Source organism: Balaenoptera physalus (assembly GCF_965194825.1).
Source record: "Balaenoptera physalus genome assembly, chromosome: 11".
NCBI lineage: Eukaryota > Metazoa > Chordata > Mammalia > Artiodactyla > Balaenopteridae > Balaenoptera > Balaenoptera physalus.
The window spans coordinates 39,715,631-39,741,476 of NC_138896.1; the positions used below are offsets into that span (position 1 = coordinate 39,715,631).

At 41.4% G+C, this 25,846-nt stretch overlaps 1 protein-coding gene across 1 annotated transcript in view; it reads left to right on the forward strand.

The window, feature by feature from the left end:
• Nucleotides 1–25,478, forward strand: part of TCP11 (t-complex 11) — a 42,179-nt gene extending 16,701 nt beyond the window's left edge. The window contains exons 4-9 of the mRNA XM_082415095.1: nucleotides 8,200–8,420; nucleotides 9,159–9,295; nucleotides 9,556–9,773; nucleotides 9,868–10,049; nucleotides 10,805–10,971; nucleotides 11,705–25,478. Of these exons, the coding sequence (XP_082271221.1) occupies nucleotides 8,200–8,420; nucleotides 9,159–9,295; nucleotides 9,556–9,773; nucleotides 9,868–10,049; nucleotides 10,805–10,971; nucleotides 11,705–11,937 (1,158 nt within the window). The 3' untranslated portion in view covers nucleotides 11,938–25,478. The remainder of the gene's footprint in view (nucleotides 1–8,199; nucleotides 8,421–9,158; nucleotides 9,296–9,555; nucleotides 9,774–9,867; nucleotides 10,050–10,804; nucleotides 10,972–11,704) is intronic.
• The last annotated feature ends 368 nt before the right edge of the window (nucleotides 25,479–25,846 follow it).

A 25,846-nucleotide genomic window follows, 5' to 3' on the forward strand; every position in this document is an offset into this window, starting at 1 on the left:
CTGATGGGAATCTCAGGCCACATGGTCACCCAGTGTCCTGTGGTGCAGTGTTTACTTTTTGCCAAGGGTCAGGCACAAGCCAGAAACTGTTTCTCAAAAGGCAAATAGTTATCTGCAGAAGAGGGCATAGATTTGCTCCCAAATCCTAGAAGTCTGTGCTGTGATGTTCCTGTTGGTGTTTCCCAGGGCTCTGTACAGCAAGCATCCTTACTCGCCATGGGCACTTCAAGTATCACTGAGGCTGCTGGATCAGGCCTAAATGGTAGAGTGACTTGTAGAGCAGCCTGAACTTGCTGCGGAGCCTAGTCTTGCTTGGTTCCACTTGAAATTGGCAACCTTGTGAGTGACTCTAAATGAGTGTCACAGTAGCAATCTCAAATGTGGTGTATGTTGCCTACCACATCCACAAAGTCCTACGAGTGTTGTGCCTTTTTTCATGATGGGTGGTTTGAGGTACAGCAACTTACTTTGCATCTTGGAGTGGAAAGCTTGACAAGCTCAGACCACTGAAACTCTAGCAACTGTACTGAGGTCACCAGCTGCCCAATTCTTGTAGGGATTATCTGCCATCCTCTAGTTTGCATGTTTTTCTAAATCATCTAAAGTACTTGCTACTTTCTGCTCATCAAATCCAATGGACATGTGGCCGTTTGAGTTCAAACCTCACTCATGGTCAGATTTTGTATCAGTTAGGGTCCAATCAGGCAAAAGAAACCACGTAGTAATTCGAACAAAGAGAAGCTGCTGCGCTGCAGGAGCTTGCTGGGAGGAGTACACCGGAGCCAGGAAGGAAGACGTCTTCCTCTTGCATTGTCTCTTTAGCACCCTCTACTGACAGAACTTAACACTGTGCCAGCCAGCAAAGGAAAAATATTTAAAGGGCCCAGCACCATTTTCTCAGAGTAGGCACTGATGGGTAGATTTGGAACTGAGAGGCTCCAAGTGGATAACTGGCATAGTTTGTCATTTAAATGGATAGTATGGAGCAACTTTTATTTGTTTAAGATGAAGCTAAACAGTTGGGATCTTGCTGTGACAACACAGTATTCCATTAAATTAAACAACCCTATCCCTCACCACCACCAATGTCTAGATGTTACAGAGGCACAGAGATGAATAAGAGAGTCTCCGTCCACAGGGAACTTATATTTTTGGGTTAATAGTCTATTTCAAGGGACTTTTTTTTTTTTTAATTTATACTTCAAGTTTTTTTTTTAGATTTTTTATACAGCAGGTTCTTATTAGTCATGCATTTTACACACATCAGTGTATACATGTCAATCCCAATCTCCCAATTCATCACACCACCACCCCCCCCGCCACTTTCCCCCCTTGGTGTCCATACGTTTGTTCTCTACATCTGTGTCTCAATGTCTGCCCTGCAAACCGGTTCATCTATACTATTTTTCTAGGTTCCACATATATGAGCTAACACATGATGTTTGTTTTTCTCCTTCTGACTTACTTCACTCCGTATGACAGTCTATAGGTTCATCCACGTCTCTGCAAATGACCCAATTCCCTTCCTTTTTATGGCTGAGTACTATTCCATTGTATATATGTACCACATCTTCTTTATCCATTCATCTGTCGATGGGCATTTAGGTTGCTTCCATGTCCTGGCTATTGTAAATAGTGCTGCAATGAACATTGAGGTGCATGTGTCTTTTTGAATTATGGTTTTCTCTGGGTATATGCCCAGTAGTGGGATTGCTGGGTCATATGGTAATTCTATTTTTAGTTTTTTAAGGAACCACCATACTGTTCTCCATAGAGGCTGTATCAATTTACATTCCCACCAACAGTGCAAGAGGGTTCCCTTTTCTCCACACCCTCTCCAGCATTTGTGGTTTTAGATTTTCTGATGATGCCCATTCTAACTGGTGTGAGGTGATACCTCATTGTAGTTTTGATTTGCATTTCTCTAATAATTAGTGATGTTGAGCAGCTTTTCATGTGCTTCTTGGCCATCTGTATGTCTTCTTTGGGGAAATGTCTATTTAGGTCTTCTGCCCATTTTTGGATTGGGTTGTTTGTTTTTATAATATTGAGCTGCATGAGCTGTTTATATATTTTAGAGATTAATCCTTTGTCCGTTGATTCATTTGCAAATATTTTCTCCCATTCTGAGGGGTGTCTTTTCGTCTTGTTTGTAGTTTCCTTTGCTTTGCAAAAGCTTTTAAGTTTCATTAGATCCCATTTGTTTATTTTTGTTTTTATTTCCATTACTCTAGAAGGTGGATCAAAAAAGATCTTGCTGTGATTTATGTCAAAGAGTGTCCTTCCTATGTTTTCCTCTAAGAGCTTTATAGTGTCCGGTCTTACATTTAGGTCTCTAATCCATTTTGAGTTTATTTTTGTGTATGGTGTTAGGGAGAGTTCTAATTTCATTCTTTTACATGTAGCTGTCCAGTTTTCCCAGCACCACTTATTGAAGAGACTGTCTTTTCTCCATTGTATATCCTTGCCTCCTTTATCATAGATTAATTGACCATAGGTGCGTGGGTTTATCTCTGGGCTTTCTATCCTGTTGCATTGATCTATATTTCTGTTTTTGTGCCAGTACCATATTGTCTTGATTATTGTAGCTTTGTAGTAGAGTCTGAAGTCAGGGATTCTGATTCCTCCAGCTCCGTTTTTTCCCCTCAGACTGCTTTGGCTACTCGGGGTCTTTTGTGTCTCCATACAAATTTTAAGACTTTTTGTTCTAGTTCTGTAAAAAATGCCATTGGTAATTTGATAGGGATTGCATTGAATCTGTAGATTGCTTTGGGTAGTATAGTCATTTTCACAATATTGATTCTTCCAATCCAAGAACACGGTATATCTCTCCATCTGTTTGTATCATCTTTAATTTCTTTCATCAGTGTCTTATAGTTTTCTGCATACAGGTCTTTTGTCTCCCTAGGTAGGTTTATTCCTAGGTATTTTATTCTTTTTGTTGCGATGGTAAATGGGAGTGTTTCCTTAATTTCTTTTTCAGATTTTTCATCATTAGTGTATAGGAATGCAGGATATTTCTGTGCATTGATTTTGTATCCTGCTACTTTACCAAATTCATTGATTAGCTCTAGTAGTTTTCTGGTGGCATCTTTAGGATTCTCTGTGTATAGTATCATGTCATCTGCAAACAGTGACAGTTTTACTTGCTCTTTTCCAATTTGTATTCCTTTTATTTCTTTTTCTTCTCTGATTGCCGTGGCTAGGACTTCCAAAACTATGTTGAATAATAGTGGTGAGAGTGGACATCCTTGTCTTGTTCCTGATCTTGGAGGAAATGCTTTCAGTTTTTCACCATTGAGAATGATGTTTGCTATGGGTTTGTCGTATATGGCCTTTATTATTTTGAGGTAGGTTCCCTCTATGCCCACTTTCTGGAGAGTTTCTGTCATAAATGGGTGTTGAATTTTGTCAAAAGCTTTTTCTGCATCTATTGAGATGATCATATGGTTTTTATTCTTCTATTTGTTAATATGATGTATCACATTGATTGATTTGTATATATTGAAGAATCCTTGCATCCCTGGGATAAATCCCACTTGATCATGGTGTATGATCCTTTTAATGTGTTCTTGGATTCTGTTTGCTAGTATTTTGTTGAGGATTTTTGCATATATATTCATCAGTGATACTGGTCTGTAATTTTCTTTTTTTTTGTAGTATCTTTGTCTGGTTTTGGTATCAGGGTGATGGTGGCCGCCTAGAATGAATTTGGGAGTGTTCCTTCCTTTGCAATTTTTTGGAAGAGTTTGAGAAGGATGGGTGTTAGCTCTTCTCTAAATGTTTGATAGAATTCACCTGTGAAGCCATCTGGTCCTGGACTTCTGTTTGTTGGAAGATTTTTAATCACAGTTTCAATTTCATTACTTGTGATTGGTCTGTTCATATTTTCTATTTCTTCCTGGTTCAGTCTTGGAAGGTTATAGCTTTCTAAGAATTTGTCCATTTCTTCCAGGTTGTCCATTTTATTGGCATGGAGTTGCTTGTAGTAGTCTCTTAGGATGCTTTGTATTTCTGCGGTGTCTGTTGTAATTTCTCCTTTTTCATTTCTAATTTTATTGATTTGAGTCCTCTCCCTCTTTTTCTTGATGAGTCTGGCTAATGGTTTATCAATTTTGTTTATCTTCTCCAAGAACCAGCTTTTAGTTTTATTGATCTTTGCTATTGTTTTCTTTGTTTCTATTTCAGTTATTTCTGCTCTGATCTTTATGATTTCTTTCCTTCTGCTAACTTTGGGTTTTGTTTGCTCTTCTTTCTCCAGTTCCTTTAGGTGTAAAGTTAGATTGTTTATTTGAGATTTTTCTTGTTTCTTGAGGTAGGCTTGTATAGCTATAAACTTCCCTCTTAGAACTGCTTTTGCTGCATCCCATAGGTTTTGGATTGTCGTGTTTTCATTGTCATTTGTCTCTAGGTATTTTTTGATTTCCTCTTTGATTTCTTCAGTGATCTCTTGGTTATTTAGTAACATATTGTTTAACCTCCATGTGTTTGTGTTTTTTACGTTTTTTTCCCTGTATTTGATTTCTAATCTCATAGTATTGTGGTCAGAAAAGATGCTTGATATGATTTCAATTTTCGTAAATTTACTGAGGCTTGATGTGACCCAAGATGTGATCTATCCTGGAGAATATTCCGTGCGTACTTGAGAAGAAAGTGTAATGTGCTGTTTTAGGATGGAATGTCCTATAAATATCAATGGAATCTATCTGGTATATTGTGTCATTTAAAGCTTGTGTTTCCTTATTAATTTTCTGTCTGGATGATCTGTCCATTGGTGTAAGTGAGGTGTTAGAAGTCCCCCACTATTATTGTGTTACTGTTGATTTCCTCTTTTATAGCTGTTAGCAGTTGCCTTATGTATTGAGGTGCTCCTATGTTGGGTGCATATATATTTATAATTGTTATATCCTCTTGGATTGATGCCTTGATCATTATGTAGTGTCCTTCCTTGTCTCTTGTAACATTCTTTATCTTAAAGTCTATTTTATCTGATATGAGTATTGCTACTCCAGCTTTCTTTTGATTTCCATTTGCATGGAATATCTTTTTCCATCCCCTCACTTTCAGTCTGTATGTGTCCCTAGGTCTGAAGTGGGTCTCTTGTAGACAGCATATATATGGGTCTTGTTTCTGTATCCATTCAGCAAGCCTGTGTCTTTTGGTTGAAGCATTTAATCCATTCACGTTTAAGGTAATTATCAATATGTATGTTCCTATGACCATTTTCTGAATTGTTTTGGGTTTGTTTTTGTAGGTCCTTTTCTTCTCTTGTGTTTCCCACTTAGAGAAGTTCCTTTAGCATTTGTTGTAGAGCTGGTTTGGTGGTGCTGAATTCTCTTAGCTTTTGCTTGTCTGTAAAGCTTTTGATTTCTCCGTCAAATCTGAATGAGATCCTTGATGGGAAGGGTAATCTTGGTTGTAGGTTCTTCCCTTTCATCACTTTAAATATGTCATGCCACTCCCTTCTGGCTTGCAGAGTTTCTGCTGAGAAATCAGCTGTTAACCTTATGGGAGTTCCCTTATATGTTATTTGTCGTTTTTCCCTTGCTGCTTTCAATAATTTTTCTTTGTCTTGAATTTTTGCCAATTTGATTACTGTGTGTCTCAGCATGTTTCTCCTTGGATTTATCCTGTATGGGACTCTCTGCGCTTCCTGGACTTGGGTGGCTATTTCCTTTCCCATGTTAGGGAAGTTTTTGACTATAATCTCTTCAAATATTTTCTCTGGTCCTTTCTCTCTCTCTCCTTCTTCTGGGACCCCTATAATGTGAATGTTGTTGCGTTTAATGTTGTCTCAGAGGTCTCTTAGGCTGTCTTCATTTCTTTTTTCTTTATTCTGTTCTGCAGCAGTGAATTCCACCATTCTGTCTTCCAGGTCACTTATCCGTTTTTCTGCCTCAGTTATTCTGCTATTGATTCCTTCTAGTGTATTTTTCATTTCAGTTATTGTATTGTTCATCTCTGTTTGTTTGTTCTTTAATTCTTCTATGTCTTTGTTAAACATTTCTTGCATCTTCTCGATCTTTGCCTCCATTGTTTTTCCGAGGTCCTGGATCATCTTCACTATCATTATTCTGAATTCTTTTTCTGGAAGGTTGCCTATCTCCACTTCATTTAATTGTTTTTCTGGGGTTTTATTTTGTTCCTTCATCCAGTACATAGCCCTCTGCCTTTTCATCTTGTCTATCTTTCTGTGAATGTGGTTTTTGTTCCACAGACTGCAGGATTGTAGTTCTTCTTGCTTCTGCCATCTGCCCTCTGGTGGATGAGGCTATCTAAGAGGCTTGTGCAAGTTTCCTGATGGGAGGGACTGGTGGTGGGTAGAGCTGGCTGTTGCTCTGGTGGGCAGAGCTCAGTAAAACTTTAATCTGCTTGTCTGCTGATGGGTGAGTCTGGGTTCCCTCCCTGTTGGTTGCTTGGCCTGAGGCGACCCAACACAGGAGCCTACCTGGGCCCTTTGGTGGCGCTAATGGCGGAACCTGGGAGGGCTCACGCCAAGGAGTACCTCCCAGAACTTCTGCTGCCAGTGTCCTTGTCCTCACGGTGAGACACAGCCACCCCCCGCCTCTGCAGGAGACCCTGGAACACTAGCAGGTAGGTCTGGTTCAGTCTCCCCTGGGGTCACTGCTCCTTCCCCTGGGTCCTGATGCACACACTACTTTGTGTGTGCGCTCCAATAGTGGAGTCTCTGTTTCCCCCAGCCCTGTCGAAGTCCTGCAGTCAAATCCCGCTAGCCTTCAAAGTCTGATTCTCTAGGAATTCCTCCTCCTGTTGCTGGACCCCCAGGTTGGGAAGCCTGACGTGGGGCTCAGAACTTTCACTCCAGTGGGTGGGCTTTTGTGGTATAAGTGTTCTCCAGTTTGTGAGTCACCCACCCAGCAGTTATGGAATTTGATTTTATTGTGATTGCGCCCCTCCTACCGTCTCACTGTGGCTTCTCCTTTGTCTTTGGTTGTGGGGTATCTTTTTTGGTGAGTTCCAGTGTCTTCTTGTAAATGATTGTTCAGCAGTTAGCTGTGATTCCAATGCTCTCGCAAGAGGGAGTGAGAGCACGTCCTTCTACTCCGCCATCTTGAACCAATCTCTCAAGGGACTTTTAGCAGTTCCTTTGCCTATTTCATTCTTGCCCTTTCAAGTAAAATAATCTAAAAAATGCTTCCTTTGGTAAATTAAGAGTACCTCACCACTGTGTGGTGGTGTGTATTTTATATTTGTTGTACCTTGCATTTCTTTTTACCATACCCCTTGACTTTATTCATCTCTTTATCTCAATCTGCATAGAAAATGATATACTGTTGCTATCAGTGATCCCCTAAACCCTCGAACTGTCATTGGCCCCTAAACAAAGATAAATAATATCCTCTAGGAAATTTAGGGACCTAACTTCTTTTTTTTTTTTAATTTTTATTGGAGTGTAGTTGCTTTTACAATGTTGTGTTAGTTTCTGCTGTACAGCAAAGTGAATCAGTTATAGATATACATATATCCACTCTTTTTTAGATTCTTTTCCCATATAGGTCATTACAGAGTATTGAGAAGAGTTCCCTGTGCTATACAGTGGGTCCTTATTAACTATCTATTTTATATATACTATTGTGTATATGTCAATCCCAATCTCCCAATTTATCCCCCTGCACCACCACTGCTTTCCCCCCAGTAACCATAAATTTGTTTTCTACAGCTGTGACTCTATTTCTGTTTTGTAAATAGGTTCATTTGTACCATTTTTTTAGACTCCACATATAAGCGATATCATATGATTGTTTGTCTTTCTCTGTCTGACTTCACTCAGTATGACACTCTCTAGGTCCATCAATGCAAATGATATTATTTCGTTCTTTTTTTATGGCTGAGTAATATTCTGTTGTACAACATCTTCTTTATCCATTCCTCTGTCAATAGACATTTAGGTTGATTCCATGTCCTGGCTAGTGTAAATAGTGCTGCAGTTGAACATTGGGGTGCATGTATCATTTTGAATTATGGTTTTCTCTGGATATACGTCCAGGAGTGGGATTGCTGGATCATATGGTAGCTCTATTTTTAGTTTTTAAAGGAACCTCCATACTATTCTCCATAACTTCTTGATCCTTAAAAGACACAGGCTGGGATGTCTTTGGCTAAAGGGATTGTCCATTAGAGAAAGTTTGGGGCTCTGAACAGAAAGCAACTCCTCCTTTGACTTTCTTTCCTGGGCAGATCTTGCTGTCACTGCTATTACCACGCCAGAACCGCCTAAGAAGTGAGATTGAAGAAGGCCTGGACATGAACCTCTTTAAGCAGGAAGCAGAACACGGGGCCCTGGATGTCCCTCATCTCTCTAAGTACATTCTCAACATGATGACTCTGCTGTGTGCACCAGTTCGAGATGAAGCAGTGCAGAAACTAGAGAACATCACAGACCCTGTTCGGTTACTGAGGTGTGAAACTTGACCAGTTTCTTGAAACCTGCCTCAGCCCCTGGGCCGGGCACAGCTGGGCCGGACACTGGGTCACAGCCTCTGTCTTGGCTGGCTCTTCCCTACTGAAGACCTGACTAACTCCTCTTTTCTCTGGTCTATTAGCTTTTCTTTTCCAAAGATGGCCTTAGATTGATTGGCCCCCTATACACCATCCTACTATAAATCATTGGAGTATGTAATCCTTTCTTCCAAGGAATTCAAACATCCCTATCCCAGGTTTTCTTATTACATTTCACACAATATGAGGGATAGGGATGGGAGGTTACCCCTTTTTCAGAGCTATAGAAACCATGACCCAGAAAGTTAAAAAAAAAAAAAAGTGAATTGTCCAAAAATAGCATCAGAAATAACATCAGCTAAAAGCCCACTTCCCAGAGAGATTTGTCGGCATGCTGGTGTGTTTCCTTCCACTGACTACTCTTTTTTTAAGAGACATAGAATGACTGTTGTGGAAAGGTCTGAAGGCTTTAACATCCAGAGACTTATCTGTTCCTAGCTCTGCCACTCACTCACTTACTTACTCGGCCTTGGGTCCTAGGCCACAGTGCCATCTTTTGTAAATTTAGGAGGCAGGACTAAATTAGTTTTAAAGCCCCTCCTACCTCTAGAATATGGTGATTTAATGATATCTTGTGTAGGTTCCCCCTTACTGCATTTCCTTTCATAGTATAAATATTCTATTTCCTCCTGTGTCAGAGGAATCTTCCAGGTTCTGGGCCTGATGAAAATGGACATGGTGAGCTACACTATGCAGAGCCTTCAGCCCCAACTGCAGGAACATTCCATCCAGTATGAACGAGCTAAATTTCAGGAACTCCTCAACAAGCAGCCTAGTATGTATATAACTTGAGGGCAGGAGCAGGGAATATGACTTTGGGTCTGACTTTAATGATGTGAGAGAGTACTCTGCCTCTTTTTAGGAGCAGAAAGTTTCTTCCTCAGATGGGGGTGGCAGAAGGAATAGTTATCTAAGCCAGAAAGACTTCCCCCAACCAAAGCATTTACTTATTGAGGAGGAGGAGATCTTGAATCTTCGTCCCAAGGCCTCAGGGATATAGGAGCTGAAGATAATTACGCACTCTTCCTGTCACAGGCCTCCTCGATCACACTACCAAGTGGCTGACCCGAGCGGCGGCAGACCTCTCCACGCCGCCACCTAGCTGCCCTGACACTCCTGACTCCTCCAGTGTGGTCTGCCCCTCTCCAAGTGAGGCAGCCAACAGCCCGGAGCCCCTCAGCCCCAAAATGGTGCTGTCCCAGGGCTTCCTGAACCTCCTTCTCTGGGACCCGGAAGATGAAGAGTTCCCTGAGGTAGGACTGTGGGGGGCCTTGCCTTGTAGTCTGGGACTGAGGACTTGCATGGGGACCCTCCTCTCCTGACAGCCCGCTCTGCCTGCTTCCGCAGACCCTGCTGATGGACAGAGCCCAGCTGCAGGAGCTGGAGGCCCAGCTGCACCAGTTAACCATCCTGGCCTCGGTCTTGCTAGTGGCCAGCAGTTTCTCTGGCAGTGTTCTGTTTGGCTCGCCTCAGTTTGTGGATAAGCTGAAACGCATAACTAAAGCCCTGATGGAGGAGTTTAAGTCCAGGTGAGTTGCATAGATCTTTCTTAGAGTAACGATAGGTGATATGAAGGCACAGGCAGGTAATGAAGGATGCCTTACGTTCCACAACAAACCACAGAAAGGCCCTTTGGAATCATTCACAAAGATTGTTGGTATCTTTCCATAAGTGGCCTTGAGGCTTGTAACAAAGAAAAATAAAACTTTCTTCCAAAAGGGTGGTATGGAGGATAGTTTACTATGAAATGACTCATTATCTTGCTTGCTACAGAAGGGTCTTTATCTAGTTGAGTGGGCTGGTCGTACGTATCTCCAGGAGTCAGCCAGTCAGTCAGCAACGTTGATTGAATATCCACTGAGTGCAAGGTGTCACACCAAAGGACAAAGCGGAATCAGAAGGCCAGGTTTGTCATTGTAATTGGTGAGAGTAGGACAAATGACTATGGAAAATGTCCAAGAAAGTGTTAAAAATGTGCATATATAAATAAATCCCATGGGACTAAAGAATACTGAGTGGGTATGAAACCCTTGTCCAGAGTTGATTTTATAGTTTATCTTGTTTTCTAAGAAGAAGAACATGGTATCATACAGAGAAAGAAGTCAGTATCTGGAGGGTAACAGTGAAGACACTGACCCTGCCCACTGGGCTCTGTGCTTCCAGGGCCTGCGGTGAGGGCGGAAGGGTGGCTGGGCATCTCCCTCACGTGGGCCTGACTTCTGGTGTGGAGCTTCGGGGCTCAGGGCCACCCCTGGGCACCAGCTTACTCTCCTTCACGGTCTAGGCCTGAGGAGGAGGCTATGCTGACTGTGAGTGAACAGGTGTCTCAGGAAATCCATCGGAGCCTCGAGAACATGGGCCTTGCTGCTCTGAGCAGCGACAACACAGCATCGCTGATAGGAGAGCTCCAGAACATCACCAAGAAGGAGAACTGTGTCCACAGTGTCATTGGTGAGCATGCCTGTGGGGTGGTGAGAATGTTGAGGGGAGAGCCGATCCCAACCCTGGAAGGTGCTTACTGAACCATTTAACAATAAAGGGCACGATGATTGGGCAAGTCACTGTGTAGGCTTTAGATTTTGCATAATGCTGGGTTGCAAATATAGCCCTTTTAGTTTAAAGACTGACTCTATGGTTTAAGGAAGATTTGTACCGGGAATTCATGGCTTCTAGGTGTGGCATACTGTCCAGCCAATCTGGTTAAGTCATCCCTGGCCTTCTGGGTCATTTTTGGCTGCAGTCTAAGACATGTGACACCCACTCCCTGCCAACAAGAATTTGATGCCGAATTAGGCTGGAGGACATGTTCCCAAAGCAGGGATTTCCCCTGTCCCATGTTGGAATGGTGGCCATGAACTTGACCTTGCTCTTAACCTCAGCCATCTGAAGGGTCAGTCAAAGATCCTCCTGTTATGTCAAATACCAGGATTTAACTGATGAATACTTAAGGAATCTTTTGAATAGAAATGTGCTAGCCCACTAGTTTTGGATCTTTGCTTTGTCCTTGGGAGTTAGGTAGCAGCCCCCTCCCCAAACAAAACAAATTTCCTTATGTCTAGGTGAGTGGGTAGGTCGGTGAATATCTCAGTTAACCTTGAACTTGGGTGAGTAGAGTGCAGGGGGCAGTGTTTCTGCCTGAAAGTTGTTTGCTCTTTCCCTTCTCACTGTCTATTCCTCCTCACAGATCAGCGGATCCACTTGTTCCTCAAATGCTGTTTGGTTCTTGGTGTGCAGCAGTCTCTGCTAGACCTCCCTGGAGGCCTTACCCTCATTGAGGCAGAGCTGGCAGAACTGGGCCAAAAGTTCGTCAACTTAACACACCACAATCAGCAGGTGTTTGGCCCCTACTACACGGAGATCTTAAAAACCCTCATCCCCCCAGCCCAGGCACTGGAGACAGAACTGGGGTCTCTCTGATGGCACTGGCTCCAAGCCCTGGTACCTTGGACCCAGGAGAGAAGCCCATCATTCTCTTGGGGTGACATCACCAGTGACCAGCAGAGCAGCAAGCCCTCTCCACGTCTGCAGCCAGTACACTACGCTGCAGTGACCAAGCGTGTAAACACTGGCTGGCCCAAACTCATTCACTAATAAACTTCTGAACTGCAAGCAAACCCCACGCTTCCTGTGCGGCAGCCGTGGCCAGGCCCTGTGTCCTCGGCCCCCCACTAGTGAGCAGCCGGCAGGCCCTGGGTTTTCCTCCAGGTGCTGCCTTCAGCACGCAAAGCTGAGAAGCCAAGACACGCAGGTACTATAACATATAACATTTTCTCTGAGGGTAAAGCATTGCTCTGAGGGCTCTGAGAATTCTGTGGAATTATCCAAAATGTGAGTGTATTTCTGGAAGTCAGAAATTTGTTTTGTCTAATTCAGTTGTCAGGATTGGGTGTGATTGAAAAAAGTTATTAGAAACCTCATTTCCAGGACCAAATTCCTCTGAAGGTTTCAAATGATGCCACAAGAGGTCAGGAAGAGTGGGAGCCTCAGCTTTCTCTTCTGTTGCAGGGGTTCCGAAGCAGGGTGCTAGCTGGGGCCAGATGACAATGCATGTTGGCTCATAGCGGGCGTCCTGCTGAGGACAGGTCCGAGTTCCTGTGGTCTCTCTCTCTCAGGTGTCCAGAGTTCAGTCTTGGCCAGTTGGATCAGTGACTGGTTTGGTCAGGTTTATCCTTGGTCCTGTTCTCTAGCTGAGTGGCTGAGCGAGTCTCCTGTTCCCTCCTCTCTAAGCTTAGAAGCCCCTGTTCTTCCCGAGAGAGGCCATGTGGGCGTCCCGGTGTGGAACACCCACCTCCCTTCTTCCCACCTCCAGACTGGGACTGTCCCTGGCAGTTGTGGTTGTGAGCTCTGCTGTTGGCATCACAAATGAGAGCTGTTCTAGGAAGGACCTGGGCTTGTCTCCTGGGCTGGTTGAGATCCAGCCCCTCATTCTCGGGCAGACCGCAGCAGACCAGCCCTGACCTAGGATGGCGGAAATGAGGAAATGTTCCCTTCACATTTGGCCCTTTTTTGGTAATGGATAAGAGAGAAAATGGAAACTCACTCACCTGCTCTCAAGGTAGGGTGAAGACAATCAATGTTCTCACCATTTCAGGAGATGGAGGGAGCTGAATATAGGAAGAACATCTAGGAAGTCTAGGAAGAACATCTGAAGGGGGATTTGAGGTCCATTAGCCCAGGATTTCTCCTGATTGACTTCCTTTTTTAGAGAGTAGAGCCTAGATGGGTGACAGAGCCAGGCCAACAGTGGACCTTTACTGTGACCAGAAAAGCTGGAGGGCCTGGATTGTTCAGTTTCCAATCTCGTAGCTGGACATCCTCAAGATGGGGAAGCCCAGAAAAAGGATGTGTTTAATAGACAGCGAGGCTTGCCTAGATGGAGTCTCTGATTTGCAACTATTTGAATTTGTTAAAAATCCATATTTTGGAAGCCTCCTTATCTTAGAGGCAGAAGTGCTCTGAAGGGGTTCCTGAGAAGAGGACTGCCTGGCTGGTGGGTGCAGATACTGGGCTGACAATAGAACTTTGCTTTGTACTTCATAATTAAAATCCAGAACGATTGATTTCTTAGAAATTTTGAGTTGATTTTCTTGTACTTCCATGTGGAGGAGACAGGGATCCTGACCTCAGCAAAGAAAGATAGCTCCATTCAGTCCTGCCCACAGTTTGAGGGATAGATACTTTGATTTGTGGTAAAATACACATACTATAGAAATTTACCATTAGTGACATTTTGTACACTCACAATGTTGTGCAGCTATCACTAGTGTCTAGTTGCAGAAATCAAAAATCAGCTCATTGGGCTGAAATCAGAGTGTTGGCAGGGCCATATTTCCTCTGAAGGCTCTAGGGGAGAATCCGTTCCTTGCCTCTTTCAGCTTCTACTGGCTGCTGGTATTCCTTTACCTGTGGCTGCATTAGTCTAGTCTAGGCCCCCGTGGTCACCTCAGGGTCCCATGGTCGTCATCTGTGTATATCTAATCTCCCTCTGCCTCTCTCTTATAAGGATATTTCTGATTGGATTTAGGGCCCACTCACATAATCCAGGATAATCTCCCCTTTTTAAGATCAACTTAATCACATGGGTAATTGTTATGGGTTGTGTCTCCCCCACTCGCTGCCCCCAAATTCATATGTTGAAGTCCTAACCCCCAATACCTCAGAATGTGACCTCATTTGTAAATAGGGTCATTATAGATGTACTTAGTTAAAGTGAGGTTAGACTGGAATTGTGTGGGACCCTGATCCAATCTGGCTGGTGTCCTTATGAAAAGACATGTGTCACATGAAGAGACAGACACATACAGAAGTACAACAATGTGAAGAATCAGGGAGAATGCCGTCTACTTCAGGCTACCAGAAGCTAGAAAAGAGGAATGGGACAGATTCTCCCTCAGAGCCTTAGAAGAAACCAACTCTGCTGACACCCTGATTTCAGACTTGTACCTCAGATAAAACAAATGTGTTATCTGTTTAAGCCACCCAGTTTGTGGTGCTTTGTTACAGTAGCCCTAGGAAACTAAAACAGCTTCTAGAGACTGTGCACATTCCTTGGCTGGTAGCCCTTTCCTCCAGCTTCTAAGCACGTCACTAAACCATTGCTTTCATAGTGTCTCCTCTCTTACTTTGACCCTCCTCCCTCCCTTTTTTTTTAAAAACATCTTTATTGGAGTATAATTGCTTTACAGTGTTGTGTTAGTTTCTGCTGTATAACAAAGTGAATCAGCTATACGTATACATATATCCCCATATCTCCTCCCTCTTGCGTCTCCCTCCCACCCTTCCTATCCCACCCCTCTAGGTGGTCACAAGGCACCGAGCTGATCTCCCTGTACTATGCAGGTGCTTTCCACTAGCTAGCTATTTTACATTTGGTAGTGTATATATGTCAATGCCACTCTCTCACTTTGTCCCAGCTTACCCTTCCCCCTCTCCATGTCCTCAAGTCCATTCTCTACGTCTGTGTCTTTATTCCTGTCCTGCCCCTAGGTTCCTCAGAACCATTTTTAAAAATAGATTCCATATATATGTGTTAGCATACGGTATTTGTTTTTCTCTTCTGACTTAATTCGCTCTGTATGACAGACTCTAGGTCCATCCACCTCACTACAAATAACACAGTTTCGTTTCTTTTTATGGCTGAGTAATATTCTGTTGTATATATGTGCCACATCTTTATCCATTCATCTGTCGATGGACACTTAGATTGCTTCCATGTCCTGGCTATTGTAAATAGTGCTGCAGTGAACATTGCGGTACATGACTCTTTTTGAATTATGGTTATCTCAGGGTATATGCTCAGTAGTGGGATTGCTAGGTCATATGGTAGTTCTATTTTTAGTTTTTTAAGGAACCTCCATACTGTTCTGCATAGTGGCTTTATCAATTTACATTCCCACACACAGTGCAAGAGGGTTCCCTTTTCTCCACACTCTCTCCAGCATTTATTGTTTGTAGATTTTTTGATGATGGCCATTCTGACCCGTGTGAGGTGATACCTCATTGTGGTTTTGATTTGCATTTCTCTAATGATTAGTGATGTTGAGCATGTTTTCATGAATTTGTTGGCCATCTGTATGTCTTCTTTGGAGAAGTGTCTGTTTAGGTCTTCTGCCCATTTTTGGATTGAGTTGTTTGTTTTTGTGATATTGAGCTGCATGAGCTGCTTGTATATTTTGGAGATTAATCCTTTGTCCGTTTCTTTGTTTGCAAATATTTTCTCCCATTCTGAAGGATGTCTTTTCATCTTGTTTATGGTTTCCTTTGCTGTGCAAAAGCTTTTAAGTTTCATTAGGTCCCATTTGTTTATTTTTGTTTTTATTTCCCTTATTCTAGGAGGTGGGTCAAAAAGGATCTTGCTGTGATTTATGTCATGGAGTGTTCTGCCTATGCTTTCCTCTAAGAGTTTTATAGTGTCTGGCCTTACATTTATGTCTTTAATCCATTTTGAGTTTATTTTTGTGTATGGTATTAGGGAGTGTTCTAATTTCATTCTTTTACATGTAGCTGTCAAGTTTTCCCAGCACCACTTATTGAAGAGGCTATCTTTTCTCCACTGTATAGTCTTGCCTCCTTTATCAAAGATAATGACCATAGGAGCATGGGTTTATGTCTGGATTTTCTATCCTGTTCCACTGATCTATATTTCTGTTTTTGTGCCAGTACCATACTGTCTTGATTACTGTAGTTTTGTAGTATAGTCTGAAGTCAGGGAGTCTGATTCCTCCAGCTCCATTTTTCTTTCTCAAGATTGCTTTGGCTATTTGGGGTCTTTTGTGTCTCCATACAAATTGTGAAATTTTTTGTTCTAGTTCTGTGAAAAATGCCATTGGGAGTTTGATAGAGATTGCATTGAATCTGTAGATTGCTTTGGGTAGTATAGTCATTGTCACAATTTTGATTCTTCCAATCCAAGAACATGTTATGTCTCTCCATCTGTTTGTATTCTCTTTAATTTCTTTCATCAGTGTCTTATAGTTTTCTGCATACAGGTCTTTTGTCAGGTAGGTTTATTCCTAGGTATTTTATTCTTTTTGTTGCAATGGTAAATGTGAGTGTTTCCTTAATTTGTCTTTCAGATTTTTCATCATTAGCGTATAGGAATGCAAGAGATTTCTGTGCATTAATTTTATATCCTGCTACTTTACCAAATTCATTGATTAGTTCTAGTAGTTTTCTGGTGGCATCTTTAGGATTCTCTATGTATAGTATCATGTCATCTGCAAACAGTGACAGTTTTACTTCTTCTTTTCTGATTTGGATTCCTTTTATTTCTTTTCCTTCTCTGATTGCTGTGGCTAAAACTTCCAAAACTATGTTGAATTATAGTGGTGAGAGTGGGCAACCTTGTCTTGTTCCTGATCTTAGTGGAAATGGTTTCAATTTTTCACCATTGAGAATGATGTTGGCTGTGGGTTTGTCATATATGGCCTTTATTATGTTGAGGTAAGTCCCCTCTATGCCTTGTTTCTGGAGGGTTTTTATCATAAATGGGTGTTGAATTTTGTCGAAATCTTCTTCTGCATCTATTGAGATGATCATATGGATTTTTTCCTTCAATTTGTTAATATGGTCTATCACATTGATTGATTTGCATATATTGAAGAACCCTTGCATCCCTGGGATAAATCCCGCTTGATCATGGTGTATGATCCTTTTAATGTGCTGCTGGATTCTGTTTGCTAGTATTTTGTTGAGGATTTTTGGATCTATGTTCATCAGTGATATTGGCCTGTAGTTTTCTTTTTTTGTGATATCTTTGTCTGATTTTTGTATCAGGGTGATGGTGGCCTTGTAGAATGAGTTTGGGAGTGTTCCTCCCTCTGCTATATTTTGGAAGAGTTTGAGAAGGATGGGTGTTAGCTCTTCTCTAAATGTTTGATAGAATTCTCCTGTGAAGCCATCTGGTCCTGGGCTTTTGTTTGTTGGAAGATTTTTTTTTTTAAAGATTTGTTTTTTTGGTTGTTTTTTGTTTTTGTTTATTTATTTATTTAATTTACTTTTGGCTGCATTGGGTCTTTTTGGCTGTGCGCGGGCTTTCTCTAGTTGTAGCGAGTGGGGGCTTCTCTTCATTGTGGTGTGTGGGCTTCTCATTGAGGTGGCTTCTCTTGTTGTGGAGCACAGGCTGTAGGCACGCGGGCTTCAGTAGTTGTGGCTCGTGGGCTCTAGAATGCATGCTCAGTAGTTGTGGCGCACGGGCTTAGTTGCTCCTTGGCATGTGGAATCTTCGTGGACCAGGGCTCAAACCCATGTCCCCTGCATTGGCAGGTGGATTCTTAACCACTGTGCCACCAGGGAAGCCCTGTTGGAAGATTTTAAATCACAGTTTGAATTTCAGTGCTTGTGGTCGGTCTGTTTATATTTTCTATTTCTTCCTGGTTCAGTCTCGGAAGGTTGTGCTTTTCTAAGAATTTGTCCATTTCTTCCAGGTTGTCCATTTTATTGGCATAGAGTTGCTTGTAGTAATCTCTCATGATCCTTTGTATTTCTGCAGTGTCAGTTGTTACTTCTCCCTTTTCATTTCTAATTCTACTGATTTGAGTCTTCTCCCTTTTTTTCTTGATGAGTCTGGCTAATGGTTTATCGATTTTGTTTATCTTCTCAAAGAACCAGCTTTTAGCTTTTTTGATCTTTGCTATCGTTTCCTTCATTTCTTTTTCATTTATTTCTGATCTGATCGTTATGATTTCTTTCCTTCTGCTAACTTTGGGGTTTTTTTTTTTTTTTTTTGTTCTTCTTTCTCTAATTCCTTTAGGTGTAAGGTTAGGTTGTTTATTTGAGATGTTTCTTGTTTCTTGAGGTAGGATTGTATTGCTATAAATTTCCCTCTTAGAACTGCTTTTGCTGCATCCCATAGGTTTTGGATCATCGTGTTTTCATTGTCATTTGTTTCTAGGTATTTTTTTATTTCCTCTTTGATTTCTTCAGTGATCTCTTGGTTATTTAGTAGTGTATTTTTTAGCCTCCATGTGTTTGTATTTTTTACAGATTTTTTCCTGTAATTGATATCTAGTCTCATAGCGTTGTGGTTGGAAAAGATACTTGATACGATTTCAATTTTCTTAAATTTACCAAGGCTTGATTTGTGACCCAAGATATGATCTATCCTGGAGAATGTTCCATGAGCACTTGAGAAAAATGTGTATTCTGTTGTTTTTGGATGGAATGTCCTGTAAATATCAATTAAGTCCATCTTGTTTAATGTATCATTTAAAGCTTGTGTTTCCTTATTTATTTTCATTTTGGATGATCTGTCCATTGGTGAAAGTGGGGTGTTAAAGTCCCCTACTATGATTGTGTTACTGTCGATTTCCCCTTTTCTGGCTGTTAGCATTTGCCTTATGTATTGAGGTGCTCCTATGTGGGTGCATAAATATTTACAATTGTTATAGCTTCTTCTTGGATTGATCCCTTGATCATTATGTAGTGTCCTTCTTTGTCTCTTGTAATAGTCTTTATTTTAAAGTCTATTTTGTCTGATATGAGAATTGCTACTCCAGCTTTCTTTTGATTTCCATTTGCATGGAATATCTTTTTCCATCCCCTCACTTTCAGTCTGTACGTGTCCCTAGGTCTGAAGTGGGTCTCTTGTAGACAGCATATATACGGATCTTGTTTTTGTATCCATTCAGCCAGTCTGTGTCTTTTGGTTGGCGCATTTAATCCATTTATATTTAAGGTAATTATCAATATGTATGTTCCTATTACCATTTTCTTAATTGTTTTGGGTTTGTTTTTGTAGGTCTTTTCCTTCTCTTGTGTCTCCTGCCTAGAGAAGTTCCTTTAGCATTTGTTGTAAAGCTGGTTTGGTGGTACTGAATTCTCTTAGCTTTTGCTTGTTTGTAAAGGTTTTAATTTCTCTGTCCAATCTGAATGAGATCCTTGCTGGGTAGAGTAATCTTGGTTGTAGGATTTTGCCTTTTATCACTTTAAATATGTCCTGCCTCACCCTTCTAGCTTGCAGAGTTTCTGCTGAAAGATCAGCTGTTAACCTTATGGTGATTCCCTTGTATGTTATTTGTTGCTTTTCCCTTGCTGCTTTTAATATTTTTTCTTTGTATTTAATTTTTGATAGTTTGATTAATATGTGTCTTGGCATGTTTCTCCTTGGATTTTTCCTGTATGGGACTCTCTGCGCTTCCTGGTCTTGATTGACTATTTCCTTTCCCATATTAGGGAAGTTTTCAACTAAAATCTCTTCAAATATTTTCTCAGTCCCTTTCTTTTTCTCTTCTTCTTCTGGGACCCCTATAATTCGAATGTTGGTGCATTTAATGTTGTCCCAGAGGTCTCTGAGACTGTCCTCAGTTCTTTTCATTCTTTTTTCTTTATTCTGCTCTGTGGTAGTTATTTCCACTATTTTATCTTCCAGGTCACTTATCCATTCTTCTGTCTCAGTTATTCTGCTATTGATTCCTTCTAGAGAATTTTAAATTTCATTTATTGTGTTGTTCATCATTGTTTGATTGCTCTTTAGTTCTTCTAGGTCCTTGTTAAACCTTTCTTGTATTTTCTCAATTCTATTTCCAAGATTTTGGATCATCTTTACTATCATTACTCTGAATTCTTTTTCAGGTAGACTGCCTATTTCCTCTTCGTTTGGTCTGGTGGGTTTTTTCCTTGCTCCTTCATCTGCTGTGTATTTGTCTGTCTTCTCATTTTGCTTAACTTACTGCGTTTGGGGTCTCCTTTTCGCAGGCTGCAGGTTCGTAGTTCCCGTTGTTTTGGTGTCTGCTCCCAGTGGGTAAGGTTGGTTCAGTGGGTTGTATAGGCTTTCTGGTGGAGGGTACTGGTGCCTGTGTTCTAGTGGATGAGGCTGGATCTTGTCTTTCTGGTGGGCAGGACTGCATCTGGTGGTGTGTTCTGGGGTGTCTGTGAACTTATTATGATTTTAGGCAGCCTCTCTGCTAATGGGTGGGGTTGTGTTCCTGTCTTGCTAGTTATTTGGCATGGGGTGTCCAGCACTGGAGCTTGCTGGTCGTTGGGTGGAGCTGGGTCTTAGTGTTGATATGGAGATCTCTGGGAGCACTCATGCCAATTGATATTACGTGGGGCCAGGAGGTCTCTGGTGGACCAGTGTCCTGCAGTTGGCTCTCCCACCTCAGAGGCTCAGGCCTGACACCCAGCCGGAGCACCAAGACCCTGTCAGCCACATGGCTCAGAAGAAAAGGGAGAAAAAAAAAAGAAAGAAAAAAATAATAAAATAAATAAAGTTATTAAGATAAAAAAATATATTATTAAAATTAAAAATGTAGTAAAAAAAAAAAGAAAGAAGAGAACAACCAAACCAATAAACAAATCCACCAATGATAACAAGCACTAAAAACTATACTAAAACAAAACAAAACAAAATGGACACACAGAACCCTAGGACAAATGGTAAAAGCAAACCTATACAGACAAAAATCACACAAAGAAGCATACACATAAATACTCACAAAAAGAGAAAAGGGAAAAAAGAATTATATATGTGTGTCTACACACACACACACACACACACACACACACACATATAAAGGAAGAGTCAACCAAATCAATAAACAAATCTACCAATGATAATAGGCTCTAAATACTAAACTAAGATAAACATAAAACCAGAAACCAATTAGATGTAGAAGGCAAACCACAAGTCTACAGTTGCTCCCAAAGTCCACTGCCTCAATTTTGGGATGATCGTGGTCTATTCAGGTATTCCACAGATGCAGGTACATCAAGTTGATTGTGGAGATTTAATCTGCTGCTCCTGAGACTGCACAGAGAAATTTCCCTTTCTCTTCTTTGTTCGCACAGCTCCTGGGGTTCAGCTTTGGATTTGGCCTGGACTCTGCGTGTAGGTCGCCTGAGGGCATCTGTTCTTCGCTCAGACAGGACGGGGTTAAAGGAGCAGTTGATGAGGGGACTCTGGCTCACTCAGGCCTTGGGGAGGGAGGGGTACAGAATGTGGCAGCAGAGGCTGGCGTGACGTTGCACCAGCCTGAGGCGCGCTGTGCGTTCTCCCGGGGAAGTTGTCCCTGGATCATGGGACTCTGGCAGTGGTGGGCTGCACAGGCTCCGGGAGGGGAGGTGTGGATAGTGACCTGTGCTTGCACACAGGCTTCTTGGTGGCTGCAGCAGCAGCCTTAGTGTTTCATGCCTGTCTCTGGTGTCCATGCTGATAGCCGTGGCTCGTGCCCATGTCTGGAGCTCGTTTAGGCGGTGCTCTGAATCCCCTCTCCTCGTGCATCCCGAAACAACAGTCTCTTGCCTCTTAGGCAGGTCCAGACTTTTTCCCGGACTCCCTCCCGGCTAGCTGTGGTGCACTAGCCCCCTTCAGGCTGTGTTCACGCAGCCAACCCCAGTCCTCTCCCTGGGATCCGACCTCTGAAGCCTGAGCCTCAGCTCCCAGCCCCCACCTGCCCCAGCGGGTGAGCAGACAAGCCTCTCGGGCTGGTGAGTGCTGGTCGGCACCAATCCTCTGTGTGGGAATCTCTCCGCTTTGCCCTCCCCACCCCTGTTGCTGCGCTCTCCTCTGTGGCTCCGAAGCTTCCCTCCCTGCCCACCACTGTCTCCACCAGTGAAGGGTCTTCCTAGTGTGTGGAAACTTTTCCTCCTTCACAGCTCCCTCCCACTGGTGCAGGTCCCATCCCTATTCTTTTGTCTCTGTTTTTCCTTTTTTCTTTTGCCCTACCCAGGCACGTGGGGAGTTTCTTGCCTTTTGGGAAGTCTGAGGTCTTCTGCCAGTGTTCAGTAGGTGTTCTGTAGCAGTTGTTCCACATGTAGATGTATTTTTGATATATTTGTGGGGAGGAAGGTGATCTCCACGTCTTACTCCTCCACCATCTTGAAGGTTCCCCCCCCTCCCTTTTTTAATAGCCCCGGTGATTATACTGGGCTGTTCTAGATAATCCAGGATAAGACCCTTGATTTTAATCACACTTGTAAAGTATCTTCTGCCACATAAGGTAACATATTCACAGGTTCTGTTGACTAATTGGGATGTGGACATCTTTAGGGAGCTATTACTCACCCTCAATTTCCATTTTTCTGAGTGTTTTAAAAATCATGAATGGGTGTTTGTCAAATTTTTCTGCATCAGTTGGTAAGATAATATGATTTTTCTTCTTTAGCTTATTAATATGTTGGATTATATGGATTGATCTTCAAATATTGGTCAGCCTTGCAGCCCTGGAATGAACTTTACTTGGTTATGATGTATAATTCTTTTTATATATATCTGAATTCTATTAGCTAATATTTTGTTACAAATTTTTTTGTGTCTACATTCATGAGAGCAGTATTGGTCTATAGTTTTCTTTCTTTGTATTGCCTTTGTTGGTCTTGGCATCAGGGTAATATTAACTTATAGAATAAATGAATTAGGAGGCATTCGTATGCTTCTGTTTTCTGAAACAGATTGTGTAGAATTGGTATTAACTATTCTTTAAACATTTGGTAGAATTATTCAGGGAAATCATCTGGGCTTAGAGTTTTTTTTTAAATTACGGATTCAATTTTTACAGTGCTACTCAAATTATCTATTTCACATTGGGTGAGTTGTGATAGTGTATGTTTTTTGAGGAACTGTTCTATTTAGTCTAAGTTGTTAAATTTACATGTTTAGACTTAGTGCATAGTGTTCTATTATTATCCTTCTGATGTCTGCAGGGTATGTAGCAGTAACCATTGTTTTATACCTGATATTGGTAATCTGTCTTCTCTCTCTCTCTCTTTTTTTCATTGTCAGTTTAGCTACAGTTTTGTGAATTTTATTGATCATAACATAAAATAAGCTCTCTGTTTTATTTTTTCCTACTTCCTGCTTTCATTTTCATTTATTTCTGCTTTTATCTTTATTATTTCCTTCCTTCTCCTTGCTTTGTGTTTATTTTGCTCTTTTTTTTTTTGAGGTTCTTGAGGGTAGAAGCCTAGATTACTGATTTAAGACTTTTCCTCTTTCCCAGTGTATGCATTTACTGCTATGAATTTCCTTCTCAGCACTACATTACCTTGTCCCACAAATTTGGGTATGTTGTATGTTCATTTTCATTCAGTTTCATATTTATTTTGATCCCCTTGAGATTTATTTCTCTTTGACTCATGGATTACCTAGAAGTGTGTTATTTCCAAGTGTTTTAGAGAATTTTCTGTTATCTTTGTTATTGATTTCTACTTTGATTCTATTGTGGTTCAGGAACACACTGTGTATTATTTTAATTCTTCTAAATTTGTTGAGGCTTATTTTTGGCCCAGGATATGGTCTATCTTGGTATATGTTCCTTGGGCACTTGGAAAAAAAAATGTTCATCCTGCTGTTGTTAGCCAAAGTGTTCTGTACTGTCAGTGAGATCCTGTTGGTTGATGGTGTTGAGTTCTTCTCTATCCTTGCTGATATTCTCTCTAGTTGTTCTACCAGCTGTTGACAGAGTTTCTAACTGAGTTGAATCTCCAGCTCTATTTGTTGGATTGATATTAATCTGCTTAGGCTGCCGTAACGATATACTGTAGAGATTTATTTCTCACAGTTCTGGAGGCTGGAAAGCCCCAGATCAAGGTCTAGCAGGGTCATTTTCTGGTGAGGACTCTCTTCCTGACTTGTAGACAGTCACCTTCTTGCTGTGTTTTCACATGGCCTTTCCTTGGTGCCTGTGTCTGGCGAGATTGATCTCTCTCTTTCTCTCTCTCTCTCTCTCTTCCTCTTCTTGTAAAGCCAGTAATCCTACTGAATTAGGATCTCACCCTTATGACCCAATTTAACCTTAATTACCTCCTAAACGCCCTATTTCCAAATACAGTCAAATTGGGAGTTAGGGCTTCAACATATGAATTTTGGAGGGGCACAGTTCAGTCCATAGCATTTGTGGATTTGTCTGTTTCCCTTTTTAACTCAGTTTTTGCTTCACATATTTTACAGCTCTGTTGTTTGGTGTACACACATTTAGGATTGATATGTTTTCTTGGTGCATTGACCTTTTATCATTATATAGTACCCTCTTCTCTCTTATAATTTTCTTTGCTCTGAAGTCTACTTTATATTAACATAGCCACTCCTTTCTTTTGATTAATGTTTGCATTATATATCTTTTCCCATCCTTTCATTGTCAACCTGCCTATATTATTGTTATTTGAGGTGGGTTTCTTATAGATAGCATATAGTTGGCTCATGTTTTTTAATCTCCTCCAGTCTGTCTTTTAATTGATGTTTTTAGACTGTTTAAATTTTGTGTAATTATGATATGCTAGGGCTTAAGTCTGCCATTTAATTTTTTGTTTTCTAGTTATTCTGTTTTCATTTTTCTATTTTTCCTGTCTCCCTGTGAGTTACTTAAAAACATTTTAAAATTCCATTTCTATTTAACTTATAGTGTTTGTGAGTTTATCTCTTTGAATAACTCTTTTATTTAGTGTTTGCTCTAGGTATTACGTATATACATAACTCTCCACAGTCTATTGGTGTCATCATTTACCAGTTCAAGTAATGTATAGAAACCTTACCTTGTTTTATATCCCCTCATCCTCCTCATTTAAAAGATAATTGTTTTAAACATTTCCTCTACTTGCATTTCGAACGATATTAAACTGCGTTAGGATTTTGCTTCAACCATCAAACATAATTTAGAAAACTCCGTAGGAGAAGGAAAGTCCATTGTATTACCAATATTTTTGCTTCGTGTTTGTTCATCATTCCCTGATGTTCCAAGGTTCATTTCTTTCTTTCTTCACTTCCTTTCTATTTAGAAAACTTTCACCATTCTTTTAGGGTAGGTCTGCTGGTGACTAAGTTCCTTAGTTTTACTTCATCTGAGAATGTCTTGATTCCTCTTCATTCCTGGAGAATATTTTTGCAGGATATAGAATTCTGGGTTCACAGTTCTTTTCTTTCAGCACTGGAAAAATATCATACTACTTCCTTCTGGCCTCCACAATTCTGCTGAGAAATTCACTGTCATTCAAATTACTTTTCCCCTATAGGTAAGATGTCATTTTTTCTTTTTAAATTTTATTTATTTATTTATTTATGGCTGTGTTGGGTTTTCGTTTCTGTGTGAGGGCTTCCTCTAGTTGCAGCAAGTGGGGGCCACTCTTCATCGCGGTGCGCGGGCCTCTCACTATCGCGGCCTCTCTTGTTGCGGAGCACAGGCTCCAGACGGGCAGGCTCAGCAATTGTGGCTCACGGGCCCAGTTGCTCCGCGGCATGTGGGATCTTCCCAGACCAGGGCTCGAACCCGTGTCCCCTGCATTGGCAGGCAGACTCTCAACCACTGCGCCACCAGGGAAGCCCCTAGGTAAGATGTCATTTTTCTCTCACTGCTTTTAAGAATTTTTCCTTTGTCTTTCATTTTCAGAAATTTAA